The 17,440-nt window shown below is 39.7% G+C and overlaps 1 protein-coding gene across 1 annotated transcript in view; it reads left to right on the plus strand.

Moving 5' to 3' along the window:
* LOC122575833 overlaps positions 1–15,224 on the plus strand; it is a 131,186-nt gene extending 115,962 nt beyond the window's left edge. Inside the window, exon 6 of the mRNA XM_043745298.1 lies at positions 14,130–15,224. Coding sequence (XP_043601233.1) covers positions 14,130–14,281 — 152 coding nt within the window. The 3' untranslated portion in view covers positions 14,282–15,224. The remainder of the gene's footprint in view (positions 1–14,129) is intronic.
* Positions 15,225–17,440: the final 2,216 nt, after the last annotated feature.

Raw genomic sequence — 17,440 nt, forward strand, 5'->3', positions numbered from 1 at the left:
AACGACCGAAAAAATATATTAAAAGCACAGGGAAACGAAACGAAACGAGAAACAAGAACGAAGACAGAGATCGAGTGGCGAAATAGTTAGGAACATGGCGAGGCAATCGCTATCCCGGGATAATATAGACGTTTTTGGAAAACTTGTTTCGCATCGAAAAAGCAATTACACCCGGCTGGCTATCGAAATTGTTATGAACAGAGAACGCGAAACAACAGAACGGTGAATGGAGGGAATGGGGGTGGGTATGGAGAAACGACGGAACGTTGATGGACACCAGTCACCCCTGTTGTCCCCATCCAACGAATCCCTGTCACGTTTCTCCCCGTTTCAGCCGGTTTTCGAGCCAGTGGTTGCAATCACCGGAACCCCGGCGTGTCCTCTGGCGCCATTCGAACGACCATCGCGATCTATCGGCTACCGCGTTATATAATGCGTTGCATCCGTGGACGAATACGTTTTGACAAGCTTCGAGATACCACCGCTCCGCGTATCCCTCTCTTGTTCATCCGTGTTTCGCGTCCGTTCTTGCCTTTACTTTTATTTTTCGTTATTGTGATTTTCGACGGCGGCTCGTCTTTCTCTCCGCATCCGTCGTTGTGTCTGAGAGACGAGAGAGGCTGCATGGATAGAGGTTTCGACGCGACGAGATCCGACGTTTCCGGGCTAACAAATAATTGGGCCGCTGCCAACCTGTACCCGCGTGTATGCGCGTTATTTTGATTTGACGTAGTGTACGCCGCGAGCGAAACGCAGCAACCCCGTGGCGCGTACACCATTGTTGCGGCCGCTTGATTCCCTGCTGCGACTGTCTACCGAACGCGTCATATAAATGATGTATACCCGTCGACGATCGAATCCGAATAGAAATATAGTCGTCAACGGGATAACCGACGAACGATCAGCAATTGACCAGAGTCGTAGACGACGCCTCGGTTTCTCTGGTCGTTGATTTACGAACATTAAGCCAACGAAGGATATAATTCCCTAGATAATGTGAAATATTATGGCGCGTAATTAGAAGACACCTGGTCGGGTGATAGCAGCGTTCAGTCGCTAGAATCTTCTCGATTCCAATAATTATTATTTCACCAGATGGATATTTATATTCGCTCGCGAGCCACTTACCGCTCTTTATTCCATTTTCCACGCTGCTTTATAATCCACGACGGAAAGCGAAATATCACGTCGCTCAAACGACTCTACCCTCTTTCCTTCCTCTCTCTCTCTCTTTCTCTCTTCGTTCAATAGTACGGTGTTCCTCTCGTTACCGTCATTTTTCATCGCCTTTTGCGACGCGACGCTGTTTTTTGCCCGCCTCGCATCCGACAGACCGGATTAATTCCAAGAAAATATTTAACATTCGAGGCCGTCGACACTGCAGAATCGTTTATTCCGCGTTATCGCGCGACTTCTTTGCAGTTTGAGGGACGCAGTTCTTTGAAGAAGAGTGAAATGGCACGGTGGGTATGTGCGAAAATTGCATTACGGTGATTTATCTATGCGTGCACCGTGTAGTTTTGTTGCCGTTGAAGATCTTTTCGTAGAGAAACGTTCGTAAAGACTAAAATGCTGTTCAAAGAGGAAATTTTTGTTTCGCTACTGCGTGGAAGATTCTCTTGAAACGAAGGTTTCTACGATGGGCAGAAGAATATTTTTCAGAAGAAAAATTACCGTGTAGAGTAAAAGATTTTATCTTGTTAAAAGAAGATGCGGTTTAAGTAACAAGCGTTTGCTAACGTCATTTTTTCATTTCCTCCACAAGTTCTATCAGATCGGAAGAAGAGATGATGAATGAATAAGTAGATTAAAAAGTGTAAAGTAACGAGTAAGTAGGTTAATGAAAGATGGATTATCTTCCATCGTTATAAAATGTTGTTCCTTTCCGAACATCGCCAGATGTAATGTGTGCTTCTATTGCATTTATCTTCGCGAATTCTCTTTCTCCTTCTATGTATAATAACCTTTTGGCATCGACGAATGCTCGAGTAACACGGTTTGCAAGTTCGTAAATATTTAAATTTTCTAGCTCATTTTCTGGTGCCACAAATCCTGAAAATTCTACTGTGCAATTCTTATCAATCTGTAACCTATAATTTACAGAAAAATCACGAGAAGACAATTGTTGAGAATTGTGGATCTTAGTCGCCGAAATAAATGTATAGCAACACTCACATTACACATAGAAATGATATTAAAATAGTCTCAGATTTATTTAATATGCGATTTACAAGATATTCGTAGATACACATTGCACGTGTTTCAGCACTTCTCTTGTTTCACCACCTTTCTTACCGCCATGCGTACGGAACAGTTGCATTCTTCCGTTTTACGAGACGCTGCTCACCCACTTACTCCCACACACACTCATACTCATATACGTGTGTCACTACTACGCGGCTAATCCAGTGTGGCACACAAAATTACATATATCTCAATAATAATTTAAAGTAATTAGTGTTACGCCTTTCCTATGGCTTTCCATAGGCCGTTATTCCTAACCGTCGCTCGTGGCATCGCAGTATCGCGAGCGAACCGTCTCAAGCAGCCCGACAAATATACAATGTAGCGGCCAACATCAAACAGAGCGAGTTCTAGAAACGTCGATTCGTTTCGTTATTTTAAACACACTCATAAGGTGACACGCGTGATCATGGCGTGATCAGTGGCGTGACCCGAGCATGGCGGGGATCGCCTCCCATGAAACACAAAGGGCCCATCGAAGGGCAATCAGTATCGATTGAGGATCCAAACGAAATGCGCTAAAAATCTCCAACGAAACACAAGTCGTCCAATCTATCAAATACAAGACACATTGTAAAGTCGAGTCGAATCATTATATCAAACTAACTGCATCATCTTTAAAATAATTTGTGGCGCTTCATTATACTGTTTTTTATATATATACTGTCAAATATATCATATTTGTTAACCCTGTTAATTCAGTGTTAATCTCAATTAACCACCTCTGTCATCTTAATCGATACAGAGGAACGAATAATTCGCGGCGTCGATTTTCTGAATCGTAGCGAGAATTTACGCCTCCCGCTGACGCGCTTTCCTCGCGGTCGCGTCTCTCCGCGAACGGTCGTAACAATTAGAAAATATGCCATTTTTCAATTGTACGCTAAAATTCCAAAATTTATACAATGACATTAATCCACGGAGAAAAAGGAATTCTTAACGCACGTTCCAACTCGTTCGAAGGTCCCAAAGCAGGACAACTTTCTTGAAAACCCACGAAAATCAAGAAAATATGTACGAACGAGGCAAATTGTCGCTAGAGAAGGTGTAGTATCATCCTCTTTCAGAAATGTATCACTAGTCGTTCCATCCATGGGCTGCCGTCGATTCGATTCTAATCGTGTTCCGCCGCTCGAACGAGCGTCTGAACGAAAGATCGACGCGCTTCTTTACGACTCCGTGGTTTACGAGCTCGGTCAATTCCAGCGTATTCACCTCACGAACCAACCGCACGTCATCGAATGATCGTGGGCAAGTGTTAACGAGACTAGAAGTCGATTTTACGACCGCCTGCAAAGGAGAACGAACCGGTTCTTTCGCGCGCTGAAAAGTTAGCAGCGCCAGATGGTCGAAGTTGATTGAATAAACTAAGAGAAATCAGGGGATGGAAATGGATTCTGCGTGATTGATCGTAAAGCGATTGGACGATTCCAAGTGAATTTTCAATGAAATAAAGTTTATCGGCGATACTATTGATTTATAATCGAGACTGCCAAGTATTATAATCGAGGACTAACGAAATACAAGTAGTAACGTAGAATAATATGCCGTGATATGAAAGTTTTCTACATTTAAATTTTGTTCGATACAAGTTCGCAGTCATCGGCTCTCACGTAAAACGTCTTCAAAACTGTCATAAACTTTATTGCTTCTTCCTTTATAGCAATATTCTATTCTTAGTATAGAGTGTGAAATAAAAGTAAGAACGAAAGCAAGATATAAGATAGGAAAATAAAAAGTTGCGTCAGACGTTTCAGAAAAGGAGAGTGGAATATAAATCAAAGATTAAGAAAGCAAAGAAGTAATATGGAGATAAAAATGAATTTGGCCGCGAAATTAATTTTTCGAGGATAAATTGAAACTCTTTAAGAGAGACGCGGGAGTTCACTTCCTTTTTCTTGTAGTACGAGCAAAAAATGTTTAATGAAAATGTTTTCCATCTCTGCCCCTACGGGTTTTCCTTTTCCTTGGTTCGCGCTGGTTTTATTAAAATATTACGTGCGAAGCATTTTCTTGAACGTAGAAATTAAACGGTCTCGGCATCGTTAGCCACCGAATATTTAAACAGACGCGTATGAAAAACGAAACAGGTTATTAGGAAGCAAAGACACTAACAGAACATTCGTTCCTGGAAATTAGGATGATCCAATCTGGTTCGATAACAGAGAAAAAAGAGAAGCTCGCTCGAGAAAATAGAAACTGGGATATTAAGATCCCCGACACACCTTAAAATCATCCACCATTCTTAAATAGCCTCTCCCATAACACAAACGCTTTACTTCCATCTTCGCGCGCAACTCAAAGAAGCGAAAACGAAGAAAAAGAAGAAACCGACTCGCCTACCCGCGTATAACGACTTTTCTTAAACGAACTAAGCGAACGAAATTATGAAATTCATTAAACTACCCAAACAATGTCTACGACCTATAAAAACTTTTAAATTAACTATAACGCGATAAAGTGGAGTTTCTAAAGGAATTCGATATGCAGTATGTCTTGTCGGTGTCTGTCGACGACTGCTAGAAATATATATAGCTATGAATATTCTTAGAATAGAAAAAAATAGAGAAAATATATTTGCTAATACGATTATTGTAAAAAAGGAGTCCCCGTATCGTTATAGGAAGATACATTGTTTTGCCGTAATGAGAGAAAATGACCCAATCAAAGAGGAAGAAAAAACGATACAGGGCCGATAATACGGATCACGACGTCCAGAGCAGACAGGGTGGTAAAAAATATACTTCGAGATGTAACGAGATTGTAGGAAGTAGCTTGTTGCTCGACGTAATAACTCGCATCGGCCGTGTCAACCGGCGAGCGTCCAAATAGCTGCCAGTACGGTGACTGGTTCGTTAAAAAAATAGAGAACGATTTTCTATCGCTAAATGGGGTCTATCAGACGTCGATTACTCGCGAGTTAACGTGTACCAAATTGCTAGCGAAGACATTGCTAGAATAATAGACGAGCGAGCGTGTAAGAAAAGATTTCGTTTCAAACATTTCACTCAATACACAGTTTCCGGACATACAGAAATGATTTACGTTCACGGCGAAAACTCGATCGAAAGATTTTCTTCGAGCAATTAAGAACTAATTAAACAGCCTTCAGATTATGTTGTTTGCTCGCAGCTTTCCAAACGCGACGTTCGTCAGTATTACTTTGAGCGAAACGTTTTTTCCTATTGGGATAGTCAAAAGTTAATTAAACGTTCACGAATATCTTTCTCCTTTACCTAATAGAAAGCTAATCAAGAAGTTGTAATATTTTTTTCGCCCTTTTTCCTCTCGGTATCTTCGAGTTAATTGAAGATATTTTAATATCACTCTCCTCGAATCTCAACTCAAACGTTTCCAATTTGATTTCGCCTTCAGCTTTTCTTTTTCTCTTGCAAGATTTTTTATTTTATTCCTAGCATAGCAATTGTATCAGAGCCAACCCGATTTCTTAACGTGATTCGATAGAATTATTTAGTACGAAATTCTGCTGAATTAGTTGGACGTTAAAGTAATTCTTCTTCGCGAAACACGATCGTCGAGTATTGATCGGTTCGGTTTCCAACCGATTCCTATAAAGATTCTAAAGTATTACAAGAAATTACAAGAATAGGAGGTTTCCATCGCAGACCCGAACGTATATTTTCGTACGAAGCAATTATCTGGTTTATCAGCGTCGGAGGATCATCGAACTCAGCTACGATAATTTCCTATCCATTGGTTGCACTGTTTTTTAATCACACAGCTCATTGGACAGATAAAGCAACCTTCGACAAAGAAGAGCAGTATCGAAGGCTGTAGAGGAACAGAAGGATATGGAAAAAGAAAGATGAGGAACATAATCGCCCATTAAGTTTGACCGCTGTATACCTGAAATTTCGACTTGGTGTGTTGGAAATTCGTGATCGTATCGAAATAAATCAAAATGAAATAGACGAACAACGAACAATTTCCTGAAACGAAGTTTGTTTATTCAAGATTTTACAATCGAACGTCCCACGCGATTCTAAACGTAAAAGCATTTTATAATAGAAAATTATCTCGAGCGCGAAAGGAGACTCTTCTAAAATTTTCTCCGTTTGATGAGACAGAAATTAGTTATTTCTAAAGAATTTTCTAACAGGTATAAAGCTCTATTATCGCAAACAATGTGATTCGTGTGTACTCGATTTCCAATATCGTTTACAATTTCAATTCCAGAAAATCTTTATGGTTGCTGTTATATTATCCTTAAATCTCCTTTATCCTTTAGTACTAGACTGCCCATTCTCCTCTGTACTTTTTACCCACCAAGCTTTCCTGCGCTTCGCTTTCCTTGGCCGCGGCGATTCTACGTGGAAACTTTATTAGTCCTCTTCCCTTAAACACGAACCGGCGATAAAGGCCGCCTGTGAGCGAAATATCCTGGTGTTTCATAAAGCTGGCATCGTACCGGTTTGTCCAGGTAGGCGGGTCACTGTTTCCGTAATGAACGAGCACAGGCACCGGTCGGTATGCCTGAAGAAAAACGAAATACAGAAGGGAAACGCGAACGAATCCCTGGACGATCGATATTCGATTAATTGGATTTGGCTAGGCGCACTGACGATTTCTCTTTCGTTTTTTTATTTTTTTTTTTTTTTACCTCTTCGTTTTTCCCCTCTGTTTTTTAATTCGCCCTTTTTCATGGCGTTTTTCTACTGTTACTCGTCGACGTACGATTGCATCGCGCAGAGCTACGTTTCACTCTCGGTTTTTGATCCTCGGGCGCGCAGATAATATGCCGAAGCGAGCGAATGATTGCTACGGAGGATGTTCGAGCACAGACAGGGGGATTTGTTTTTCGGAGGATTCGATCGCGAGAATCGAATTGGATGGAGATGGCGTTCTGATTTCCTGTGGATTCTTCCGAGAGGAGTGGTTTTTCTGTGTTTTCGGATTAGAGGCTCGAGACGCGACAGCGAATGATCGCGCTATCCGAGTCTCGGTGAATATTTGTCAGGGCAATGGGACAAGAGCGTCGAGTTGTACTACTTTCCTTAGTCAGACTCTCCGATTTCGCTTATTTGGTGTCGCGAATCCGTCGATTTTCCACGAGAAACTAACAAAGATTAATTTACCTATTAGTCTGTCACGATAGTTTTCAGAAACTTCTTCGGAACTTTTCTACGAACGTTTTCCGTGAAACTTCGTGCAAATCAAAGTTCGAAACTTCGGTAGAAAGAAACGAAAATAGAAAAGGAAAGAAGAAGAAGAGCAATAAAAGGGAAATATTTATCCGTAAGAAGAAATATTAAAACTACACTCTACAAAGATTATTCTCCATATGCTGTGAAATTATAGCGCATCGATCGACGAAAGTGGCAGCCTTCCATCGTAATGGAACGCGACAGAGCGTGCTAGATAGAAATCATCTTCGTAACGATTCGATCGGGTTTCGACCTGTGTATAATGTTACGCGATTCACGCACGATCGCGTCGTAATTTTGCCAGTAATAACGTTGATAGTAATGCTTGTTTGTATGTAAACGATTCCCGGCCGGTGGAATAATTATTAACAGACAGTATTCAGATCCATGTATTTTAAATAGTTATATAATTCGAATTGGTTTCGGCCATCCTACAGCGACCAGCGATGAACTACCACCACACGTAATTCGAATCCTGCGCGATTCTTTCTGACAAAGTGGATGGCTAGTGTGAAATAACGATTGTGAGGTGGTTTATTGAACGTGTTAGTTGATTTATTAAAGAGACGAATGATAAAACGATAATAGTCAATTATAATAAAATCACTTTAAGTACAAGTACAGAGTAGTCGTCGCTCACTCAATGCTACTATTTCATTCTCTAACTGTTCAATTATTCGACTCGCTGAACTATTCGACTATATGTTCGTCTTAGAGAGCACGTTCGTCTATTTGTAGCGACAGGCGTTATTATAAAAAGCTCAAGTGTAACTCCGGTTGACGATTACAAATAACGGTGATAATATTTTGTCCTGAGTTCGCTTACCTTTGAACCTAGCAAACCAAAGCAACGTTGCTATTCCAAGGCACAATAATATAAATCTCTCCCGATTCAAATTTAAGAATCTTTTTAAGAATCTACGTCTTTAAAGAATTTGTCGAAAGTTGTAGGTAAAAATGGTATGAAAGATACGTAGGATCTACTTTAGTTTCTGATAAAATAGACAAACTATATACATGTCGGGTTAGCGTTATGATTAGGGTTGGGGTTAAGGGCGTGAAACGAGTCTTCGTTATGCAATAGAGAAGATATTGATTAGTGCAAATATGATTGTTACAGATATCGACAAGTAACCGTGGTAATTAGATACTCGAGATGCGAGTGACAATGATCCTAGGTTCGATAACGAATCCGCGGTCAACGGGATAACAAAATGCGCTTTCTTCCAAAGCCCAAGTTGTACTCAACTTGTTTCTCTACGGTACAAGTATTACTGAACTAACTCTTTGTTAAAACATAGAATATTCACCGAGCGTAAAGACGCTATGTAACTCGCTAATGCGACCTCACGAGAGAATGACTTTCCGTCACGAAGGAAAACTACATGCTCCAGAGGAAAACTATAATGGGGTGTGTCTAAGGACACAAGATCATCGGATTCGTGGAGATATGCCTTCGTTCGGAAAGTGAGGGAAATTGACGTTGCTGTTAATTGATCAATTTCCATGTTGGTGGTTAGAGAAGGATGCTAGCCGCCCTTGAGGGAAAGTTGCTAGCGGGAAGCGTCGTTCGTAAAAAATAGATTTCCCTTATCTTCCCGTAGTTGGGATAAAGACCGTTTGTCTGTTTGAAGGACTTTAGTTAACTAAATCTTAGGATTTATAACGGGTCCTCAGGCTAGCTGAACATGTACTGTGCAGATGCATCGACATCTGGTAATCATCTTACCCGGAGAATAGGATCTGCGTGTGGCGAGCCACGGGACAGAGACCGTTGGGATGTTTACTGTCGAGTGTCGCTACAACTATTTCTTTAAGGAGAGCTATACTATTACTTCATATCTTTGTTAGACAAACGTTCATCCCTTGACCGCGGCTACATTGGCGACTGATTGTCGCCTCGAGCCCAAGCTCATTGTTACAAATCTCGAATAAATACAATCGGATTGAATGGCAATTGATTAATTACGGCTATGGTAGAATCTAGATTACAATATTACGGGATTTTCCCAAAGTTCCAAAGGAAGGCTCCGGTGTTCTTTCATCTCCGACATACATATATTCTTTCGACCGTTAGTAGGGAGGTAACCAAAGAAGTAATTAACTAGGAGACTTTGTTCGGCTGACAGTAGATTCGGTTTGCATGTAGTCAGACATTAAACAGAGATCGAAGTACAAGTAATGTCTAGGACAAACTCTTGTTTATATCGTTTCTTCTAGTGGTTCCTTGAACAATGCTTAATTCAAATAGAAGAATATTTATCAGACACAGAATCAATGAACGACAAAGCAATGGTCGAGCGAAAAGTAAATCGTGCAAAATGCACGATATCAAATTAACTTGTTGCAATATTTTTATTGTTTTTAAAATCATTTTTAAATATTCTATGGCAACGCTGATTGAAAAAAAAAGACCGCAACGCGAAAGATTCATGAGAATATAACAACATAATACACGTGCGGGTAAACGAGAAGAATTTCGAGAAATTCCATTTAAATCTTTTATCGTCGAACGTTTCCACAACGAATCATAACTAGGATTCTGTATCTAGCACAAACAGAACATGTAAACAAAAAAATCCAGAACAAAAACAAACAAGTGGAGAATATATACGAACAAGCAAATCAAACATGTTTATGTACGAACTGTAAATATAAAGAAATCTTTTTAGTTTTATTGGGTAACATATTTGCAACTTTAATCCCACCACAATATACATCTATCGAAACCACGTACATAGTAGAAACGTTATCGAATATTTATTTGAAAAAGCGATTAAATTTCTCTGTAAGAAGAAAAGTTAGTAAAGAATAGTAGTTTTCCAAAATAAAAATTTCATTTGAATTATGTCGAGTATATAAATAGAGAAGGTATTTACCGCCAAACTTCTGTATCAGATACAGTAGAAAGATAGAAATAAAACTTTTCATAAATCGATCGGATCAATTTATATTTATATTTACGTACATCCGTCATTGTACATATTTTAATATAAGAGATACGGAAACTTCAATCCGTACATATCGATGGATAAAATACGTACACGTCACAGACGATCAATTAGAATTATTAAGTGAGCAATAAAATTAAAAGAAGAAAGAAAGACACAAATTTCGATATAGAATAGAAAAAAATTGTATCACGCAAAATTATTTAAAACGCAAATCTCAAGACTAAAAAGAAGCAAAATGTATTATTTAAAGAGATTTCAATCGGCAATTCTAGAGATTGTCTCCGTTATTGCTACGTTATCCAAAACAAGAGCGGCTAATTCGCTTGCTTGCGAACTGGCACGTTGCTCCGCTGCTGGCTGTTACTTTTCTTCTTGTTCCTTGAAAATTTAATCGTCGCGACCGCACCGCCTCTAATGCGATTCTCTTCGCCCACATTGCCTCACACCCGGCGTTGCAAAATCTTCCCAAGACAAACTACGACGTAAAAACGGTCCGACAACAACACGGTTTCGTGCCAGATCACTTTTTGTGCTAGACCAGAGACAGTTTCCTCTAGGTCTGTACGAATCTAGGATATTGAAATATCGAGAAACCGTCGTTTCATCGCAACAGAAATAGTAAATATGTAAATATTTAAATTAATAAAGCAATATAGGCAGTAGAAAAATATTTACAATGAAAAATGGTGTACGAATAAATATAATATATTTTATATTATATGTTATATTGTATACATATGTTATGAAAATACCTATATATGAACAACTCTATCTTCTCTCATTCCACATTTACGGAATAGATCGATGTTTTCAACACCTTGCAGGATATAACATATTCGATATGGTTAAATAAATATTTTTATTAATATGAATATTTATACAAATTTGTGGGTTATTAAATTCTAATAGTATATTAATTATGTATTTCGAATCGGACAGTGTCATGGAATGTTTTCAAAGCATGGGAAGTACGAACAAAATTCAACGAAACTTAAACAAAAATAGTATGCATAAATAACAACTATTATTTGCATTGCAAACGTTCTGAAAAAGGAAGAGCGAACAATGCCACTTTTGTCAAAATTTAACGGTGAAACGAGTACTTCATAAAAATGCAGCGACGAGTGAACAAGTACTAAATTAAAATGTAGAAAAGCAAGGAATGTTTCGACCGAACAATGGCAACAGAGTTTCAATAATCCAGACGTTTCCCTTTTTCCTTTAAACTTCCAAGGTTCCTCGTAAATTGAAGAAATATTGTGAACCCTTCCGCGCACAATGTAACCAGCCCAGCGTGCTGTAATTCGTATTCTTGAAACTTTCGATAATTTCATCGCAGAATGGAAAGAGAGACGAGGACAGAAGAGAGGAGAGACAGAGTGACGTTTAAAAATTACACTATTCGGCCGACGAAAAGATTGAATCCATAACACAGTAAAAATTCACCAAGATCCTCTACCGATTTCGAAAGAAGCGGTTATTGGCTGAGCACTTTAAACGGAACATTCGAACGTTTTAACAAGTCCAAGAGGGCAAGACATTTTATTTCGCCTCCGATTGACCCGTGGCTCCTAATTGGTCCTTCCTACCTAGCCCTGCTCCATTGTTTTAACTGGTACAACTGTTCAATTTACCGCGGTTTCGCCAATGAAGAATAAAATAAAAGAGGAGGAAAAAAGAAGAGGAAAGAAAATGACCTTATACCGAGGACAGAAGTGGGTGCGCCCTTTCGCAAATAATTTAGGATTAAGGCTTAAAAGTACGGAGCAAAGTTTACGGAAACAGGTTTCTGGCCGAGAGGACTTGGCAAAGGAACCGCGCCGGAAGTGGCAGACTCTACATTTTCACCGGAAATAACGAGCTGGACTACCTACGTGCCTCGACCACTTACTTCTTTGTCTTCTCTCTCCTTCTCCCTGGTGGGATATCTTTTTTCTTTTTTTTTTTTTTTAGATCCTTTTTATTCGACTGTAATTAAGAAAGAGGACAGTGGAGAGGGTCGCGTGTGTGAAATCGTTTCGGTGAGCTTCTAATTGGAGAGGAAAACCTCTGGTTTCGGACGAGGATGGCCGGTAACACGCTGACCTCCGATGGAACCGCGACAGAGTTTGATTAATACCACACGCTGCCGGAAGTCTGTGGCAAATGGATTTTCGATATTGCCGCGCGCTGCCAGTCCAAGGAATCTTTGAATTAATTCTTCCCTTGACACTCGACTATTTCGTGCTCAACCGACAAAATAATTATTGACGAAATAATATATCCATCAGTTTACTTACGTTTTTCAATATCGACGTATTACGCAGCTTTTTAATTAAAAGAGCTACAGTGCTCTCTGTATTTGGTCTCATCTCATATGAGAAATTTGATATACATAAAACCTTTATTTTCGATTTTTAAATCAACACGAGAGCATTTCGACGATATACCGAACGCATGAAAATGATACGAATATGTTGCATTTTTCGAATGAGCTCTCCATCGATAGCTTTATTTATCGTATAATTTAAACGGTGCCCAGTGAGCAAAGCTGTTCAAACAATACGTCGATATTTCGTATCTTTTCGATATTCGGTAACCAAATATTATGGATTCGCGAATGTCTAGAGGAAACAAAAAAACAGAAAAACGGGAAAGGTACAGAATGGGAATTCCAGTGTTTTTTTAAGCTTCGTAATTCGATCAACGTTTTTCAGATGTTTAAAGAAGAACGGGATAAAAAATGGAATGTCTCTGTGATGGTATCTTAAACTTATATTCGCTAGGTACAAATCTGACGCATACAGAGAATACAGGTATTAAATGCCGAGACATTTCAGACATGCTTACCCCCGGGAAATCTAGCTTGCAATCTTGCGCTCCAACTGTAGCCAGATTATCGGAAATCTGACGTTCACGCGGGTTTACGATGTGCCAATCCCTATTGAATACCGTGAAACGCTTCAAGGTTCATAACAAGGGAACGCCGCGAACGATCCGGCTGCGATTTAGATGAAACTTTGTAAATAAGAGGAACAGGCAAAAATAAAAGATACGTATTTTTCCTTATCTACGGTAACTTAAGTTTAAACGATGAAATCACCCTGAAAAGTTCAACCCTTTAAGAGCTTACTCGGGAAGCTAGCAGTTAGAGATAAAAAAAGTTTCTGTTGGCAAAAATTAAATATTTTCTAAGACGGTGGAGGGAAACGCTAGAATTAACGAAGAATTTTCGAAAACCTTCACGTTGATTCGAAAAGATACACAGAAAAAAAAAAGAAAGGAATAGTATTTCTAACACTCTCTCGTAACAAGAATATCGTATCTACTTCTGGAATTATTAATATTCATTCACATTAATGTATATATCTCTATGTTCAAGTAAAAAGTGGAAACAAAAAGGAAACTACCCAGGATCGTCCTCAATTTCTTTAATTACCAATTTTCATTTGCCGTTTTTAATAATATTATGCTAAAATAAAAGAGCCACATGGAAAAAGAAACGAAAAGACAGATACATTACAGGAAAGCACCTACCAATTTCCCTAATTACCAGTTTTCATCCGCTTCTTTATATCCAGAATCATAATCTCAAAAAATGAAAGAATAAAATCTAAAAGGACCAGATGAAAAGAGGAAAAATAGTTTCTCGAATTATTAAGCTTCGTTCTTCTCTGTTAACCTACTTCTTCGATAAAATAAGAAACGGAGAAAAAAGGGACAACGTGTGATTCGTTAAGAAAAATCTTTTTCGCGTTAATCTCTTACCTTTCTCTTGAATTTACAGGTAGCAGCAACTCCGCGAGCCCAAGCACGACCTGGACTACGGCGACGACGATGATTCTCACCCTGCCAGCGATCATGTATCTGATGTTCTCCTCGACGACGATAACCATGACGCCTTACACCTCGTCGACGTCAACTTCTACCAGCAGGTAGCTCGTACGCGCCCGCAAGTACACCACTGCCACTGTTTGACCCGATTAAGAAACAAAAGAAAGAGGAAAATAAGAAAACAAAAAAACATCGTCCATGTAAAACCTAGTAGTCTAGGGCTTCCAGTTATGTATGTTACTATGTATGGAGTAGATAGCTTGAATAACAATTGATTTTTATTCACGAGTGGGCCTGTGTGTTAAGCGGGAGGTCGGGGCGACGTAGAGAAGAATATCGAGCAAAAATATCGACGAGGAAAATACTCGCCCAGGTATAGTTTCTTTTCCTGGCCAGCACGCGTCTGTCCTATTTCCAGCTCATCTCTAAATAAATCGAGATTGTGACGCAGACGATTTTCAATTTTGTTGACTCGTGGCCATTTATTCATCGATTTTTCTCGAATTATACAATGTAAAAAAGAAAAAAAGAAGAAGTAATTAGTGGTGGAAGGAGAAGAAGAAGAATACGCGGTGGCACGTGGATGAATTTGATAAAAACAACATGGATCTGAGAAGACGTGGTGAAGTTTTGTTGTAACCTCCTGTATATGATACACGCCCCTGAGACACGCGTAAAAAGACGATAGTACTTTTCAAATCGATCGTTTTTATTCCGGCTTCTTCGTTGATTTTCTACGGTATTTGTCGTTGATCCATATATATTTGTTCATTTATTTATTTATTTCTCATGGTGAAAGATCGTTTCGATCGGGTTGTACGCGTCATTCGTTTAGCAACCCCAGTGTTCACCGGGAGTGTCGAGGATATATAGATATATACATACAGGGGTAAATTAATATTAAATGAGTACGAATAACGTTAGCGCAGCGACGAACGGCGTTCTGCTCAATATCCGCTCCTTTTAAGATGTCTAACGAGGAACGCGACACCATAGGTACCGATTTGTAATCTGTACAAATTGTAATAAATTACCATACGAAGTACGATTCGATCACCGGTGTATTTCGTTTCTTCTCGTCCTTTCCTCTCTGTAAAAATGTAGCTGGAAATTGAGAATTGTGGAACGAGAGATCGAGGTAAGTGTATACATTTCTCTAGTAAAAAATTTACAGTACAATGAAACGTTATCGTTAGCAAGACATTGATTACGTATTTTCAAGCTACAAATACATGGTTTATATTCTCGTAGAATAATCGACACGATACTTATAGCATTGTAATAACACAGAAATAGTATCGTGTTCTGTATATCGTGTTGTTTGTTATTATGTTCTGAATATTAGCGTAACTGTATATAGCGTTGTAAGGAGGAAAGTAAATAATATTTACATATTTTTAATTAATATTTCCAAATCATCCGTAAATATTCGAGCGTGGAATTTACCTTTAGGCCAGGGAAAGCCTCTCCCTGGAGCCGATCTCCGATCGTCGAGGAAACAGGTAACGAGAGCGTGAAACGAGCAACGAGAACGCCGTTATTAAATTCCTCGAGCCGGCGGCGTGCGAACTAACGATTATCGGTTTATGTAAATACCGCGAACAGGTACGTGCACGCGGCCGCACAGCGAATTAAACGATGAATCCAGTAAATTCGATTTAACGAGCCGATAAACCTCCCCACCCATCCGAAACTCTTTCGACGCAATTACGCTGGGCCAAACAGTCACGTTTCACCGACATAATTCATATTTTGCCGATGTATTTGGACGTCGAGCCTGGCCAACGCGAGTGCACTTCAACGTTTACGACCGGCCATTCCCTTAACAACCGGCCCTTCTTATTGGGCTGATCTTGACTTTAATCGCTTATAAACCCCGATTTCTCTTTTCGGAAATGGAAGAATGAGACTTTCAGCTAGCAGAAATCGATAATAATGCTGTAGAATGGTATATACGTATGTGTAGTAGAGAGTAGCTTACAGAGACATCTAGACAGAGTCCATATAGGAACAACCATATAGTATAGACGTACGTAAATTAGGTTTGTTAGCGACGCGACGATATTCTCAAGGGTTGTCGACGACGATCGATTTGGACCTGCTTTAATTTCGTACAGTTTAACAGAGAGTTGATATAGTTATGTAGAGATGATTCATAATATGAAGTTAAGGATTATTTGGTATAATTAAAGCTATCACAGCTAACAGATATCGTTATCCTATCATAATACTGTCGGTTCTTCGAAAAATCGTATCAATCGTACCTGAACTGATCCACTCTCGATACACGTTCCTCTCGATTCCTCCCCATTCTATGAAAATCGAGCAAAACACAGTTGCCATTGCAACGAGCATTTCCTAATACAATCACGCGGAGGCTAGCAGAATCTGGACGATTTAACGGACTCGCCTAATACAGTGGCGGTCCGAATGCTCGGTAAATATCCGCATTAAAATTCAGTGGATGTTATCGGTGCACGAAAGGGGCGAGCTTAGCAGCGTCCACGTAGAAAGGAACGTGAGTGAGAAACGGCAGTGGTCTAAATCAAGCTTTAGGCGTCCGCGCACGTCAGCTTGCGCACGACCAGAGACCACGTGCTGCAAACACGTGCGAGAGAGCTTTTAATTTCGCCGACAAGCCAGATGGACCGAATGGCTTCTATCTCTCTCTCGCTCTCTCTTTTTTACTGCCGTCTCTACGCTCTTGATTAACGTCGATTCCGCGGTGGTCTTTCCCTGTTACCTTTTCATCTTCTTCCTCTACCTTGTCGACGTCGCTCTTTTTCTTCTCGTATTATGACCTCAAGTCGCCACCAATTTGTCGACGTTGTAAATTCGACCGGTTAAAGCATTCGAAAGAAAGAAGAAATGGGAAACGTTTTCTTTCGGTATGTTAATTCTCCGTAATTTCGGCTGGAGAAGAAGAAGAACGAACTGAAATAATTTTTTTCTTGGTGCTGTAATTTCTGATGCGTGATTCGGAAATTACAGAAAAATTATTTTTCATATTCGAAGATTAGTCTGCTGGGTGGAAATGAATTTTCGCAATGTCACCTCTTTATATCATTCCGTGCAGCCACCTACGTCTTATCTACGCCACCTACGATAATCTGAACAGAGAGTTTATTACGGGTCGACGATGTTTCCTCGATAATTGGCGAATTAATATCTCTTTGGAGGTATTAAGGACGAGCCTAGAACACCTCGAAGCAGGACTTATCGCGGACCACGTTTCCGATCAATTTAAGCAAGCTTTGGAATACG

The sequence above is a fragment of the Bombus pyrosoma genome, linkage group LG15, assembly GCF_014825855.1.
Source record: "Bombus pyrosoma isolate SC7728 linkage group LG15, ASM1482585v1, whole genome shotgun sequence".
Lineage (NCBI taxonomy): Eukaryota > Metazoa > Arthropoda > Insecta > Hymenoptera > Apidae > Bombus > Bombus pyrosoma.